This window comes from Myotis lucifugus, unplaced genomic scaffold, assembly GCF_000147115.1.
Source record: "Myotis lucifugus unplaced genomic scaffold, Myoluc2.0 scaffold_98, whole genome shotgun sequence".
Lineage (NCBI taxonomy): Eukaryota > Metazoa > Chordata > Mammalia > Chiroptera > Vespertilionidae > Myotis > Myotis lucifugus.
In genome coordinates, this window is record NW_005871146.1 from 1,383,630 (window position 1) to 1,401,084 (window position 17,455).

The window sequence follows — 17,455 nt, forward strand, 5'->3', positions numbered from 1 at the left end:
GTAATAGAAGTTTCAGAGATGAAAGAAAATTAGTAAAACGTATATGAAAATCTCCCTCCTGTCAGAGTCTGGGGCACGCCATGGGACCCAGAGTCAAGTGTCCATCCACCTGCGCGCGCCTCGAAATAGCGTGAGACCCAGGACTGGCCAGCCCCACCCCCGTCAAGCCCCACAGGGCGGGGGGCACAGCCTCCAGTCCCCGAGCCCGGCGCCAGGTGGGGAGTGTAGCCTCAGGTCCCCTGTCAAGCTCCGCTGGGCGAGGGGCGCAGCCTCAGGTCCCCTGGCTTGTCCTCAGGTCCCCCGGCACAAGGGCGTGAGGGCGTGATGACCATTTGCATATTAGCTCTTTATTATATAGGATGTTACAATAAAAATATTCAGTATTTTCCCCTCATATTTATCTAATGTGAGTAATATAGTAAAACAAGGAAATAAGGATACTTAAAAATTATATTCTAGAACAGGGGTGGGCAACCCCTGGCACGTGTGCCAAACATGGCACGCCAGTAACTTTTGCTGGCACGCGAAACCCTCTCTTATAATCTTCCATTTACAAATTTTTTCTTAATATCGACTTCTTTATTTTTCAGATAAATTCAGTGTAGGTGCATCTTAGGTAAATAAATAATTTTACCTAACAAGTTATCTTAAAGACCATAGACATGGATTGACGAGAGAGGGGAAGAGCAATTTCTATGCCTCTGCCTTAACTCTCCCTGCCTTCCTAGATCCGACCAGTGTTTTGGTTTCATCCACATACGCTTGTGAATCTTTGTTCTCAGTGATGAATTTTGTTAAGTCTCGTAATAGGAGTAGCCTGACGGATGAAAGTAGTAGCTCGTCTATATCTCTGAAGGTCACGAAATATAAACCTGATGTAAAATCTCTGTCATCAGTGATGCAGCAGCAAAAGTCCCACTGATAATATCAAACAGAGTCATAAAGTTTTCTGTTGGACTATCAGTGTACATGTATACATTAAAAAATAAATGTATTTTTCATCATATACTGTGTTTTTGTCACTAGAATGAATTTTATTATTTCTTCAAGGTTCTTCACATACATACACCTTAAGAGATATCAAGTAGGTGTAACATGTTCTCAAAAAACTAGGGTTGGCACGCAGAAGAATTCTGAGTCAGAGATTTTGCTGGTTTTGGCACGCACTCACAAAAAGGTTGCCCACCCCTGTTCTAGAAGAAACTGTTTCATACTGCTTTATTTGTTAACTAGAAGCCCGGTGCACAAAAATTTGTGCACTGGCGGGGCGGGGGGTGTCCCTCAGCCAGACCTGTGCCCTCTCACAGTCTGGGACTCCTCGGGAGATAACCACCTGCTGACTTAGGCCCGCTCCCCGGGTGGCAGATGGCAAGTCCGGATCCCGCGCTGGGTCGCAGATGGCAGGCCCTCTGCTGCGCCGCCCCGCCCCGCCCCGCTGCCTGCCACACATGGCAGGCCCGGCGGCGGTGGGGCAGGGCGGGCAGATCGAGATCCACTGCACCCCGCCCCGCCGGCTGCTGGGCCGCGCACATGGATGGCAGGCCCGGCGGGTGGCGTGGCGGGGAGGAGCGGGCGCATCGTGATCCGCCGCACCCCGCCCCACCGGCCACCGGGCCGCGCACATGCACAGCAGCCCTGGCAGGCGGCAGGGTGGGCAGATCGTGCTGTGCCACCCCGCCTGCAGTATGCAAATTTAACGGCCATCTTTGTTGGGTTAATTTGCATACTCTTCTGATTGGCTGGTGGGTGTAGCGAAGGTACGGTAAATTAACATCTTTGTCTTTTATTAGTGTAGATTGTAGTTACATGTTAGGAAGAATGTTTTATATCTGAAGATTAAATTTGTAGTTGAACATATTTTTTGCTTTGTGAAGCTAAAGCCCTGCCTTCTGTTTTGTTTGTTTTTTAAATATGTTTTTTGTTGATTTTTATTTTCTTTTTATTTATTTTTTTAAAAATATATTTTATTGATTTTTTTTCCAGAGAGGAAGGGAGAGGAACAGAGAGTTAGAAACATTGATGAGAGAGAAACATCAATCAGCTGCCTCCTGCACACTCCCTACTGGGGATGTGCCTGCAACCAAGGTACATGCCCTCGACCAGAATCGAACCTGGGACCCTTTGGTCCGCAGTCCAAGGCTCTATCCACTGAGCCAAACCGGTTAGGGCTGTTTTTTGTTGATTTTTAGAGACAGAGGAAGGAAAGGGAAAGAGAGAGAAACATTGATAAGAGAGAAACATCACATTGATCAATTGCCTCCTGCACACCCCCTACTGGGGACCAGGTCTACAAACCAGGCATGTGCCCTGACTAGGAATCAAGCTAGCAACCTCTTGGTGCATGGGACATGATCAATCCACTGAGCAACACTGACTGGGCTTGTTTGTTTTTAAAGTATGATCATATTAACTCATCTTTTCAAAGTTTATATCTTAACTCATGGCAAGTAAATGAAGAGATGTGAGAAAGTTTTCATTAGTTTAGAATTATTAAATACAGTGCCATCTTAAAGCAAGGGAAGGTTTGACATCACTAGGTCCCTTTAGCACCATTATGTTGTGGTGTTAACATATTGAATCTGGGATAGGGTAAATGGAAGTGCTGTTAATAAAATAATATTCTGTTTACTTTGAGAGTGTAAGGTTAGGAATATTTTCTTTGCCATGTTTGTTTTTAATTTGTTTGTTAGACATCCAAATTAAATCATGTAATACACTAGAGGCCCAGTGCACAAAATTCATGCACGGGGGAGGTGGTGAGAGTCCTTCAGCTCGGCCTGCACCCTCTTGTAATCCGGGACCGCTGGCTTCTAACTGCTGGCCTACCTGCCTGCCTGATCGCCCCTAACCATTTGCCTGCCTGCCTAATTGCCCCTAACCACTCACCTGCCTGCCTGATCGCCCCTAACTGCCTGCCTGCCTGCCTGATCGCCCCTAACCACTTGCCTGCTTGCCTGATCACCCCTAACTGCTCGCTTGCCTGCCTGATCACCCCTAACTGCCTCTGCCTTGGCCCCTGCCCCCGCAGTTTCATCCAGAAGGATGTCTGGAATGATGTCTGGAGGTTGTTTGGCTCTCCGGTGTAATTAGCATATTGCGCTTTTATTATTATAGATGACCCAGGGACAACGTGAGAGTGTCCCAGGCAAAAGGAGCAGTGAGAGTTAAAGCATAGCTCTGTGACTGCATGGGATTGAACATGCATGAGTGTTGGGGGCTAGGGACTTGGGTGCAGAAGAATATAGGGGAATTGGGGGCCTGAGGAAGAGAAAACTAGAATTTGGGTAGTGAGAACCATTAGAGGGCTTTAAAAAAAATGGTTTGGTGCCTTAAAGGAAGAGGGGAGTGGGAATGGAGATTAGGAGACCAGTGTAGGAACTATTGTGATAACTTGAGTTATTCATGGATAGATGTGGGGTACATGAGAGGAGTCCTCTTCTAGGATGATTTCCAGGCTAGGAACTCAGTTGTTAGGATGGATGGTGCTGTTCTCCTACCCTTCACGGAGATAAGCAGAGGAATAAGTTTAGTGAGAAAGATTTTAAGTGTTACTTTTTGGTGTGTAGAAAAATGGCAGGAGGCTCATAGTAAAATTTGAGGTTACAGCCTGAAAGTCATGTACCTGAGGTCACACAGGTAAGAAAGGGGTGATGTTAGGACTTTAGTCCATTCATTCTGACTCCAGAAACTGCATTTTCACTCATCCCATTATATAGCCTTCTGAGAGATTTAACATCAAATTAGAGAAGCTAAAAGTGGCAATTTTGGACACTGTGAAAAAAATATACTTGGTGATTATATATTAAATTATGAAGTATATTAAATACTAAGAAGATATGTTGTTTAGGTTAGTTAGATTGAAAAAAATTAGAGTGTTATTATTTCAGACAGAAAACAGATACATCCATTCAAGAGGTTAGATATTAACATTTGAACTTGAATACAAACTTTTCAGTGATCTCTATCACTTTTTAAAAAATACGGATTTTTTAAATTGATTTTGGAGAGAGGGAGAGAGAGAGAAACATTGATGGATTGCCTCCCACTGGGGACTGAACCTGCAACCTGGGCATGTACCTTGACAGGGAATTGGACCAACCTGGGTGAGGGGCTGATGGTTGTTTGTAGGCTGGTCAAGCCCCCCAGTGGGGACCCTCACCCCATGGGGGTTTGGCCAGCCTGGGTGAGGGGCTGATGGCTGTTTTCAGGCTGCTCAAACCCCCTTCAGGGTGGGGGTCCCCATTGGGGTGCCTGGCCAGCCTGGGTGAGGGGCTGAGGGCCGTTTTCAGGCTGCCCACACCCCCTTCAGAGTGGGGGACAATGCTCAACCAACTGAGCTACACCAGCCAGGACTCTTTATCATTTTTTAGCTATTATATAAGTAATGTACAAGTAAGCGAAAAGGTTTAAAACATAACTCGAGTCAACATTTTTATTTACATTTCCTAGCCCTTTTTCTTGGCAAAAATCATTATACATACAAAAATGTAAATGCAACAGTGCTTTATAACATACATTTTTCACTTGAAATGTAATAAATACAATAGAAATAATTTAAATTATAAGACTCCTGTGTTTCTTTTTATGGATCATCTTCACTCTGTTAAACCAACCTCTAATCTAGGTTCTTGCTATCTTTTGTCTATAACAGCGGTTCTCAACCTGTGGGTCGCGACCCCTTTGGGGGTCGAACGACCCTTTCACAGGGGTAGCCTAAGACCATTGAAAAACACATATATAATTACATATTGTTTTTGTGATTAATCACTATGCTTTAATTATGTTAAATTTGTAACAATGAAAATACATCCTGCATATCAGATATTTATGTTACGATTCATAACAGTAGCAAAATTAACACTTATGAAGTAGCAACGAAAATAATTTTATGGTTGGGGGTCACCACAACATGAGGAACTGTATTAAAGGGTCGAGGCATTAGGAAGGTTGAGAACCACTGGTCTATAATCTTAAAACATTTTGTTTTGTTTGCAATGTGTAAATGTGGTTTTTAAGATAATAGGATTTAATCCATTCTAAACAAAAATATTTGAAAGTAGTTATAAAGTAGATTTTACTTTTTCTCATTAAGGTTTTTGTTTTTCATTAAGGTTTTAATAGAAAAGGATTGGATCTCCTTTGGACATAAATTTTCAGAGAGGTGAGTCACTGTTATATATTTACATAATTTGCAAAATTAGAAAAAATAGTTTAGACTGCCAAAATATTTGTTTTTAATGAACTTGTATGTCCAGTGGGAGGTGAGAGTGTGATTTGTTTTTTTGTATAAAGACTAATTTTTTTTTGGTTATTTATTTCAATTCTCATATCTCTGTTAATTTTCAGGCAATTTATTAACCTTCCTGTTTGTCTGGATTGTAGTAGGTAGAAGGCAATAGATCCTTTAAAATTGTGGTTGAAAAACTTAGGTATAAATTGTTTCAATAAAAACATTGCAGTTTTTTCTGCAATGGCATAATGTTTTAGGATTTTTTTAAATGTGTGTTTAAATTTAACAACACCTGAACAATTGATTTCTCTCAGAGGCATTTTTAAAAGCTTGTACTTCTCTGGGGGGGGTTAGGTGTGGCCATTTGGATGGAGACCCAAAGGAAGTTTCACCAGTGTTTACTCAGTTCTTGGAATGTGTGTGGCATTTGACTGAACAGTTTCCACAAGACTTTGAATTCAATGAAGCGTTTCTTCTTCAGATTCATGAACATATTCATTCATGCCAATTTGGAAACTTCCTTGGAAATTGTCAGAAGGAAAGAGAAGAACTCAAGTAAGACTGTTTGATTAAATGGGCTCCTTTTTTCCTTCTTAGCTGAGGACTAACATAAATTATGGTTGAATTGAATAAAATACATTATGAAATAGAACTGAATTTTTTGTAAAGATTTTATTGTCTATACTTCTGAAGCCAAGTATGCTCTGAATATCTCTCACATCCTCTGGTTAATAGTAGAAATACATTTTTTAAATGTGTTTTAAAGTGTAGTATATATACAGAAAAGTACATGTATTGTAGGTGTGAAACTCAATAAATGTTAAACTTTTCCACCTGTGTAACCAGCACTCAGAATAAGAAATATTTCCAACACCCTCGAAACACCCCTTATGCTCCTTTCCAATCTGAACACACACACACACACACACACACACACACACACACACACACACATATTTTAAAATCTTTACATTTCATTTCCCAGAAAGTATTGGTCTCAATGTTTTAAAGTGTGGTAAAAGATTGTAAAACTGTTGGGTAATTTAAGGTAACATGAAGCCTTTTCTAAATAGACAGTTCTTTGGGGAAATAAGTGTACCTATGTTGGCTTCCAGTGTGTCTATCCTGTTTGGGTCTTACACCTGTTCTTCCCTAACTGGTCTTTGGGATTAGGGGCTTCTGGCTAAAAGTGTGTGTGTGTATTAGGTTGGGCTTCTAAGATTAGATTTTTTATAGTAGTCAGTCAAGAGCAGTTATAGATTTTTTAAGATCTGAGTGACATATTAGAGAGGCTAAATCTGGTGGTAGTTTGAAGACAACCACATACTATCACTCCCAACAGAATTGAAGGCAGAATTGAGAGCAAGTGGAACATTCTAAAGATGTGTAAAGGGAATAACAAGTGAAATAGAGTATGACAGAGATGAACACATCAGAGACCATTAGGACTTTACCTCTGTGCTATAGTATCTTACAGTGGTTTTTTCATAATTAGGAGAGGTGACTTGAAGCACAGAGCTATTTTAGGAAAAACTATTGTCAATTATGAATATGAATGAACAAACATCCTTATAAATAGAAAGATGGTAATAAAAGTACATTTTTTTTTTTAGTATTTCTTTAAGAACATATCTATTAGTTATCTTAGGGGTTATGGAAAAATGAGCAGATTCTCCACTGTTTCCTCTGTATCACTGGTTTATGTTTCTTTGGTAAATAGACTATCTAAAATAACCTACACTTTTTTCACCTACTTCACCTACTTACTCTTAGATTTGCAGTATAATTGGCATTTTTAAATTTTTGAATACTGTCCTGATTTTCCCTAATTTCCTTGTTTTGTACCCACTCACACTTAAATTTGTCCCTGCCCTGTAATACATGCCATTACAGCCCAGATATGGGGCTAGGAGAATGAGGCTAAACAGAAATACATTAGCATCTTATTCTATACTAGAGGCCCGGTGCACAAAATTCGTGCACGGGTAGGGTCCCTAGGCCTGGCTGGTGATCAGGGCCGATCAGGGCCTTCCTTCCCCCGGCTGACAGCTGCCGGCCAGGGTCTTCCTTCGTTCCGCGCTGCCCCCTGGTGGTCAGCGCACGTCATAGCGAGCAGTCGAGCTCCCGAGGGGATAATTTGCATATTAGCCTTTTATTGTATAGTATACAGTTGACCCTTGAACAACTTGGTGGTTAGGGGCACTGACCCCTGTACAGTTGAAAATCTGCATGTAATTTTTAAAGTTGATTTTCTGCATCCATGGGTTTGAAAGTACTGTTTTTGATCATGATCGGTTGAATCTGTGGATGTGAAACCCAGGGATATGCAGGGCCAATTCTTTCTTTATTGAAAAAAAAACCCATGTATAAGTGAATCTATGCAGTTCAAACCTGTGTTGTTCAAGGGTCAGCTGTATGTGTGTGATGGTTTGAAGTAGGTGTAACATAGACCAGACGAAGATTATGAAATTGTGTGAATTAAGAGAGGAATCTCTTAAAGTATGTGGTTTGAGAGAAAACAATATACCTGTGTTTGATAAACATGGTTTTATTAAATTACTATAAGTAGAAAAGGAGAGGAGAATACAGAATTCAGAGACAAGGTGATGTTAGACTATGAATAGAAGGAAAAACTAAAACTTAAATCTACTTGTGAAAAAAATTGCCTGCTTTATAAAACTGAGTATTGGCATCTGTGAGAAAGGTTTTATGTTTCTCCCATTATATAAGGTTAAAAGAGAAGACTTACTCCTTGTGGCCATTTCTTCTGGATGACCAAAAGAAGTACTTAAATCCACTGTACAGTTCCAATTCTCAGAAATTTGCTGTTTTGGAGCCAAATACAGCATCTTTCAATTTTAAGTAAGTTGGCATCTTTAAATATTTATATTCTTGTTTTTTCAAATACATTTATTTATTGAAATTTTTCCTTTTTTGGTCATAAAGGTTTTGGAGAAACATGTACCACCAATTTGATCGAACGTTGCATCCCAGGGAGTCGGTGTGTAACATAATTATGAATATGAATGAGCAGAATAAACAATTAGAGAAAGACATTAAAGACTTAGAATCTGTAAGTATTCTTAATTATCTAATGTAATATATTTGGAGTATTAGTATTATTGTGTTCTTAAATTAGTGTAAATTAGTATATATAGAAACCTTGCAAATACACATGGTTGCTTCAAAGTTAGATCTCTATTTTGAATAGATTAGTTTAAATCACTTTTCCTGAATTTTAAGATATATTGAAATATCCGAAGTATATAGAGAAGTAGAGATATAAAATAATAAATATCAGGGTATGCACCACCTAACTTTGTGAGATTGTAACATTTGTCATATTTGTTTCAGATCTTCCATGCTTTTGTTTTAAGAAATGAAACATGATATATTTGAAGACCCTTATACTCCTTTTCATGCTCCTCCCATGTACTTTCACTTAACTTGGTGTTAATTATTCCTGTGAACATTTGTATACTTCTATATATGTTTCTATCCACAACTTATAGTACTGAATACTATTTTTATCATATATTAAAAAATAAAAAAGAATATAGGTTTTGTATGCAGTGTAAAGGGCAACAAACAACATGAAGGCCTCTGTACCTTTCACTCAGCTAAGAAGTTTCATGTTTGAAAAATATATAGAGATTGACATACTGTCGTGCTTCATTTTGCTCAACATTGTTTTGAAATTTATTCATGTTGATATGTGTAGCTTTAATGCATTTTTTTTGTTAATGATTACTGTATAATATTCTCTTGTATGAGTAGCTCACAGTCTGTCCTTTCAGCTGCTGAACATTTAAATTGTTTTTAGTTTTGGATTTCCATAACAATTAAATTTGAATGATTTTCATATGTTTGTTGGCCATTTGGTTTTCCCTTTTCTGTGAATGACCTATCTGTTGGCCTATCTGCCCTTTTCTTATTGATTTGTAAGAGCTTTTTTATAAATCAGACACTGATTCTTTTTTAGTTATATATATCACAAATGGCTTGTCCTTTCCACTTTATTTACAGCATATTTTGTATAGATGCTTTGAATTTTAATATAGTCAGGTTTATCAATCTTTGTTTTATGCTTTTTTTTTTTTTTGTACCTTGTTTAAGAAATTTCACCCTAGCTGGTTTGGCTAAGTGGATAGAGCGTTGGCCTGTGGACTGAAGAGTCCCAGGTTCAATTCCGGTCAAGGGCACATGCCCAGGTTGCAGGCTCTATCCCCAGTATGGGGCGTGCAGGAGGCAGCTGATCAATGATTCCCTCTCATCATTGATGTTTCTATCTCCCTTTCTCTCTGAAATCAATAAAAATATATTAAAAATAAAAAATGTAAAAAACATTAAAAAAGAAGAAATTTCTCTCCACCCTAAGACTTTTCTATAATCTTTGCCATTTTACCTAATAATAGACAAACATGTAAATTGACCATCCCTCTGCTACGCTCACCAGCGAATCAGGAGAGTATGCAAATTAATCCAGCAAAGATGGCGGTTAATTTGCATACATAAGCACAAAGTGGTGGAGCAAAGGCTGAAGGCTTCAGCCGGAGCAGCGAAGGCCTGGGTCCTGGGTGCCGGAGGAAAACCAGTGCCGGCAGCCAGGGGAAGGGAAGAATTAGCAAGTATATATTTTAAAAATTGTAGACAGTTGTTATAACTTGGTCTTGTCTGTCTCTCAGGCAGGGGTGTTCCTTAGTCATCCAAGTAATGACTGCTTGAGTAAACTGGAGGAGGATGTGTTAAAAGAGGCAGGCACAAGATATAGGTGATTCAGAAAGATTAGTTGGCAGATTAGTCCACTGATTTGGAGAGTGCCATACTCTGCCAAAGATTACTTTAAAAATCTTCTGTTCAGTTTTTTAAAAAAATTCTGTGTTTTTAAAGCCTGTTGTGCTCATCTAACAAACTATTGTAGAAAAACCATGTAGGTTTTATGCAATAAAATCTTTAGCTAAATAAGTGTGTATGTGTTGTATTATTTATTGTGATCTCAGGGTGAATGTCTCATATACATTTCTCATATACAATTGTTTAAACATGTACTATGTGCAATTATTAATTTTTTTCAAATTTTTATTCTAGAAAATTAATAAACGCAAAAATGAGCAAATAGATGGAGTTCTCACCAAGGAATTGTTACATCCAGTTCATCCTGAGTCACCTATCATCAAAACCTCCCTATGTTTTAAGGAGCAGACTCTGTTACCTGTGAATGATACTCTTCGAACTATAGAGGGCAGCAACCCAGCGGATAATCGTTACAGTGAATACGCTGAGGAGTTTTCCAAATCCGAACCTGCTGTGGTCAGCTTAGAGTATGGTGTGGCAAGAATGACTTGTTAGACTCCTAGAGTATTTTCTGGACTGACTGTAATGCAAGAAATGGATCATTGTAAGGATGATCTGTGTGCATGATGAAAAGGAATTTGTCTAATAAAGATCTTAGAGTTTAATAGTAGATTAATTGTTTAAGGAAGGAAAATAACTGCTCTTGTGAGAGGAGTTAGTGTAACTGCATTTCTAGTAAGGAATGACTTTCAGTTCTTTAAGAAACAAGTGATATTGACATTTATTCAAAACACAATTTGCATTGTATACTAGCAAATTGACATTTCTGTATGATTTATATGATAATTAGAATCAAACATAAGTAGCTTTACTTAACTATAATTTAATTACCAGTAAACAGAACTTGACAAGGCAGTCCCTTAATAAATGACATGGCATGTTCTTTCAATTATGCAACCATGTAACTGAATTTTTACATATTTTACCTATAGTGATGTTTAATGTTGTGCCATGAAAAAGATTTCTAAGAAAGCCTTAAAATCTCAGTTTATTCTTTACTCTTAGGTTTTATAGCCGAGAGCAGAATTTTGTGTTTGGTTTTCTTTTTGCCAGCCTTGTTTTATCTGTGAAGTCTGTACTCATTACTGCAGGCCTTGCATGCTACAGTACTCCTATATAGAAAGTTGCACAGGCACACTGTTAAGTTCATGTGTAGCTCATCCCACTTCCTTGTCAAAATGAAACCACAGTTTTTATTCCATTTACAATTTGCTTAGTACTACATTTGATGACTTATTTACAACATAGGTTATTGATTTTTTAAAATATGTTTTAAGCACATTTGACTATCTTTTATATATGGGTTACTGCATTCTATTGATTCTTATTTAGTGGTTGGCTTTATTCTTTTGATAACTGTAATTTTAAAAATACAAAGTTCTAAAGCTGTTTTTAGAGCAATGAATAATACGTACGTATTTTAAAATTGTTTTATCTCTCAATGAGTTATTGCTCTTCCTAGAATATTTTACTTTCAGTTTACCTAAACATTTTGGGATAAAAATCAAAAGGGGAATACAGATAGTTATATTTTGCTTGATTATATGAATCTTAAAGCAGTCATTTCTATATGGAATACTATTTTCTGTTAATATATAAGTAAAAAGAGGAAAATGAAAGGTAGCCCAATACAAAGTTAATATTTAACAAAAACAACTTAACTGCTGGGAAGAGTTTCATTTTGCCATGTTTTGAAAAAATAGCACTGGTAGTTGATGGTTAGGCAACCCACATTCACACAGGGCCTGGATGCCTTAGGTAGGACTGGAGCCAGCTGGCTTCAGAATAGAAAATGTAAGTAACATGGTGGCACGAGCTATAATTCAAGGGTATAAAGAAATCTGCAAAGGGCCATTCATGCTTCTCTTTATTATACCTATATCTATTATTAGTTTTGAGCATAAATATCTTTTTCAAGTGGAACAAAAGCTTTATTGTATGAGAACTTATCAAATCCCATTTATTTTTCCAATGCTTTTCTGTAACAAATTATGTAATAAAAATACCCCTTTATAAGCAGTAACAGAAATACACTGTATATAAAATATAATTTGTGATATTTAAGCACTGGGACAGGAAACTTAATCTTTGTGACCACAAAGGGAAAGCTTTTGTGCCTTGTTATTTGGTTCCAATACTGATTGTGGTTTTAGAATCTTCCGTAGAAGACTTTCTATAGTCAGCTCTTTGGTTTATTATCTTACAGTCTTCAACTTGAGGCACATATATGTATGTTTAGGTGTTCTCACATGGACTGAAAAATCAGTTAACATTCTATATAGGGTATATATTGGCAAAAGGCAGATTGTGTATGTCTTATAAAGTTGGATTTATGTTCAATGTGTTTGGGAATGTATAGCATGTAAATTATTTCATATATTATTTAAAGGTAATTAAATGTTCAGGTTTTACTTTAAATGTTTTGCTTTTGGGGGAAAAAAATGGGATCAAGTTGTAGTTTGTTTTCCCTCTCCTCGGCAAATGGACCTGCACCTTACACTAATCATCAGTATCAGGTTTGAGCACTTCATTTTCCAAAAGACAGATGTTGACAATGGGCTAAAAGTTCCAGCAGATATAGCTGGTAACGTCATTAAATTTTCCTTTTGTGGTCTTGTCACTTCCTGTTGTTATAATCAGGATTTTATCTTGCCCTTACCAACTTGTTGATGGAAGGCAGTGTCCAAGGAGTATGCACATTCAAGGTGAAACGTCTCTTCAAAGGCAGATCTGATGTAATCATGAGGAAGAAAATGATTGGCAGGGAAAAATATTCATTTTATTTGTGGGTGTTTTGAACAGGTTTAGCTAGGCTAGAAATAGCTCAGGGAGTCTTGACTAAATCAAGATGAAAGGAAGCTTTCCTTCCTATCCTCCAAATTCTCTTTATTTGGTGGGATAGCAGGACAGTGCAGTAGTATCAGGATACTAAAAATAAAACATCTTAGGTTTTACAGCACATATTTAGAGTCGTTTTCGGTTACCAGCAAAATTGAGAGGAAAGTCCAGATATTTCCCATATACATGAATTTCTCATATACATGACCCTACACATTCATAGCTTTCTCCATTATCAGCATCCCCCACCAGAGAGGTACATTTGTTACAGTTGATAAGCCTACATTGATGCATCATAATCATCCAAAGTCCATAGTTCAGAGTTTTCTTTTAGCATATATTCTGTGGGTTTAGACAAAATGTATAATGACTTTTAATAGTACCATACAGAGTATTTTCCCTTCCCTAAAAAACCTTTGTGCTCTGCCTATTCATTCCTCTTCTTCCCCTCAACTCCTGGGAACCACTAATCTTTTTACTGTCTCCATAATTTTAGCAGAATGCCATATAGTTGGAATCATATAGTATGTAGTCTTTTAGATTGGCTTCTCTCACTTAGTAATATGCATTTAAGGTTCCTTCATGTTTTTATCATGGCTTGATGACTTTTTTTCTTTCTTTCTTAGCACTGAATAATCTTCATTGTCTGGATCTACCAGAGTTTATTTGTCCATTCATCCACTGAAGGACATCTTGGTTGCTTTCAAGTTTTAGCAATTAATAAAGTTTCTATTAATATCCATCTGCAAGTTTTTGTTTGGACAAAAGTTTTCAACCCCTTTGGGTAAATACTAAGGAGCATGATTGCTGGATTATATGGTAATAGTATGTTAAATTTTGAAAGAAATTGCTGAATTTTCTTCTAAAGTGGCTGCACTATTTGCATTACCATTAGCAATGAATAGAGTTCTTACTGCTCCACATCCTCACCCGTGTTTGTTGTTGTCAGTGTTCTGGATTTTGGCTAGTCTAATAGGTGTGTAACTAGCCTGGCCTTTTTTGACTTCTGTTTTTTCAGGTCTACTTTAAAATACTGAAAAACTTCCAGTTAACATTCTAAGTTGGATGAAATACTGATCATCTGCAAAACTATATAGAGCTATTAAAGACTCATCAATGACATTGATTCATTTTCATTAGCCAAGTTGTACCTATTTTGTTGGCTTTTCCATGTAGTAACCCAATTGGTATTACCATGTCTCAATAGAGTAAAATAAAATGTAGAACCTATTTAAAAGAATACCTAACTAGAAAAAAACTATCTTGAATAATCTACTGAAGACTAGCTGGAGAGAACCCTGATAACCAAGGATGGAAAGTGGAGAACGCATAGAGACTGATAGGAAGGGCTGATTGGGCAGATGTTTCTATCTGCTTTGGCTTTTTAAGAGAGTTCCTACATTTCCAGCCATCTCTCCCTGGCAAATAGCATTTTTTAAAACTTGATTTCAGAGAGGGAGGGAGTAGGAGAGAACAATAGAAACATCAATGATGAGAGAGAATCATTGATCAGCTGCTTCCTGCATGCCCCATACTGAGGATCAAGATGTACTCTGGGCGTGTGCTGTGACTGAAATTGAACCTGGTACTCTTCAGTCCACAGGTCCAGACTGCTAGGCAAGCTGCTTTGCCATTTGGGCCATGTGATGAAGCAGATGGGGATGCTGCTTGGAGTCTTTGCAAGGCTTCTAAAGGAGATTCTCAACACAGGCCATCAGGATTTTTGAGAAAAGACCTTCCATCCCCTGCAGATCGTATTCTTGGTGAAAATAATGCTTGGGTAACTACTGGGCATTGGTAGAGACTGAATGTTTAGCCCTGGATTACCAAGTTACCATGCAACTTGAGCTGACTATCTAAACTGGGGTTATCTGACCCAGCAAGCCATAAAGTTGTGTGGGCACAGCATCACTCCATCATCAAATGCAAGTGGTAGGTATGTGATGAGCAGTCCTGGAAGGCACAGGTAAGTTACATGAAGAAATGGCCCAAATGCCCACGATCTCCATTCTCTCCCCCAGCCTGCATGAGTGGCCTCATACAGAGTTCCCTACAACCAGTTGATAAAGAGAAGACTTAGGGCAGGCTCACAGATGTTTCTGTATGATATGCAGGTACCACTCCAAAGTGGACACCTGCAGCACTACAACCCCTCTCTGGGACATCCCTGGACAGCGGTGAAGGGAAGTCTTCCCAGTGGGCAGAACTTTGAGCAGCACTTTGGTTGTTCACTTTGCTTGGAAGGAGAAATGACTAGATGTGCAATTATATACAAATTCATGGGCTGCAGCTAATGGTTTGGCTGGATGGTCAGAAACTTGGAACATGATTGGAAAATTGGTGGCAAGGAAATTTAGGGAAGAGCTAAATAAATAGAACTCTCTGGGCAAAAAATGTGAAGATATTTGGATCACATATGAATGTCCACCAAAGGGTGACCTCAGCAAAGAATAGGACGACCCATTCTGTGGATACCAGTCAGCCTCTTTCCCCAGACACCCCTTTTGTCATCCAATGGGCTCATGAGCAAAGTGACATGGTGGTAGAGATGGAGGTTATGCATGGGCTCAGCAACATGGACTTCCACTTACAAAGGCTGGCCTGCCTTGGCCACTGTTGAGTGCAAGTCTGCCAGCAGCAAATATCAACACAGTCCCTGATATGGCCCAGGGTGGTCCCTATTCCCCAGGGTAATCAGCCAGCTATCGGGTGGCAGGCTGATTACATTGACCCATCATAGTAGGGGAAGCATTTTGTTCTTACTGGATAGACACTCTGGATGTGAATTTGCCTTCCCTGCATGCAATACTTCTACTAAAACTGCCACCTATGGACTAACAGAATGTCTTATCCACCATCATGGTATTCCACACAGCATTGCTTCAGATCAAGGAACTCATTTCACAATAGAAGTGTGGCAATGGGCCCATGCTCATAAAATTAATTGGTCTTACCATTTTCTGTACCATTGTGAAGTGGCTGGTTTGATAGAGCAGTGGAATGCCAGTTAGGTAACAATACCTTTCTGGGACAGGGTGCTCAGGAAGGCTGTGTATGCTCTGAATCAGTATTCAATATACAGTAGTGTTTCTCCCATCTCCAGGAATCAAGGGATGGAAACAGGAGTGACACCACTATTTCCCCTAGTGGCCAACTAGCAAATGTTTGTTTCCTGTTCCCACAATGTCATGCTCTGCTAGCCTACAGGTCTTAGTTCCAGAGGGAGGAATGCTTTTACCAGGAGACATAACAATGATTCAATTGAATTGGAAGTTAAGTGTGCCACCTGACCACTTTGGGCTCTTCATGCCTCTTGGTCAATAGGCAAAGAAGGGAGTTGCTGTGCTAGCTGGCGTGATTAATCCTGACTACCAAGGGGTAATTGTACTGCAATTCCACGTGGGAGGTAAGGAATACAGGAGATCCCTTTGGGCGTCTCTTAGTATTACCATGCCCTGTGAATAAGGTCAATGAAAAAATGTAACAATCTAAGTCAGGCAAAATTGCTAATGGCCCTGACCCTTCAGGGATATAGATTTGGGTCACTCAACCAGGTACAGAACTGTGACCAGTGGAGGTACTTCCTGAAAGCAAAGGAGTACAGGATAGTGAAATAAAGTATTTATAATATCAGCAATGACCACATGACCAGTTATAGAGTGATGACTATAACTGTCATGAGTCTTTGCTCCGTGTTTTGTTATTAATACAAAACAAATATTGTTTTTTTCTCTCTTATACCCTTATCATGTAGCATACACTGTATTGATTTTATATCATAACTAGAGGCCCGGTGCACAAAAATTTGTGCACTCGGGGGGCGGGGGGAGGGGAGTCCCCCAGCCCGGCCTGTGCCCTCTCACAGTCTGGGACCCCTCGGGAGATAACGACCTGCTGGCTTAGGCCTGCTCCCGGGTGGCAGAGGGCAGGCCCAATCCCTAAGTGCAGCCCCTGGTCAGGCTCAGAGCAGGGCCGATTGGGGAGTTGGGGCGCCGCCCCGTCATGCACAGAGCAGGGTGGATTGGGAGGTTGCGATGCCACCCTCAGTCACGCTCAGGGTAGGGCTGACTGGGGGGTTGGGGCATCACCCCCTGTCACACTCAAGGCAGGGTCGATGGGGAGGTTGCGGCGCCACCCCCTGTCACGCACAGAGCAGGGCCGATCAGGGGGTTGGGGTGCTGCCCCCTGTTACTCACAGAGCAGGGCCCATCAGGGGGTTGGGGCGCTGCCCCCTGTCACTCACAGAGCAGGGCTGATCAGGGGGTTGGGGCGCTGCCCCCTGTCACTCACAGAGCAGGGCCCATCAGGGGGGTTGGGGCTCCGTACCCTGTCACACACAGAGCAGGGTCAATCAGGGGGTTGGGGAGCTCCCCCCTGTCACTCACAGAGTAGGGGCCGATAGGGGAGTTGGGGCACCGCCCCCTGTCACACACAGAGCAGGGCCCATCAGGGGGTTGGGGTGCTGCACCCTGTCACACTCAGGGCAGGGCCAATGGGGAGGTTATGGCTCTACCTGTCACACACAGAGCAAGG

The 17,455-nt window shown here is 39.9% G+C and overlaps 1 protein-coding gene across 5 annotated transcripts in view; it reads left to right on the top strand.

Annotated features, from left to right (window-relative positions):
• The window catches only part of MTMR6 (myotubularin related protein 6), a 51,693-nt gene extending 38,029 nt beyond the window's left edge, over window positions 1-13,664 (top strand). For 3 of the 5 annotated variants that reach the window (XM_023756702.1, XM_006092110.3, XM_006092111.3), the window contains 5 exons: window positions 5,112-5,161; window positions 5,585-5,785; window positions 7,961-8,092; window positions 8,177-8,303; window positions 10,319-12,502. In XM_023756702.1, coding sequence (XP_023612470.1) covers window positions 5,112-5,161; window positions 5,585-5,785; window positions 7,961-8,092; window positions 8,177-8,303; window positions 10,319-10,579 — 771 coding nt within the window. In that variant the 3' untranslated portion in view covers window positions 10,580-12,502. Of the gene's footprint in view, window positions 1-5,111; window positions 5,162-5,584; window positions 5,786-7,960; window positions 8,093-8,176; window positions 8,304-8,584; window positions 8,742-10,318; window positions 12,503-13,548 lie in introns of those variants that run through there. The other 2 variants (XM_014458637.2, XM_014458638.2) reach the window with 2 other exon arrangements.
• The last annotated feature ends 3,791 nt before the right edge of the window (window positions 13,665-17,455 follow it).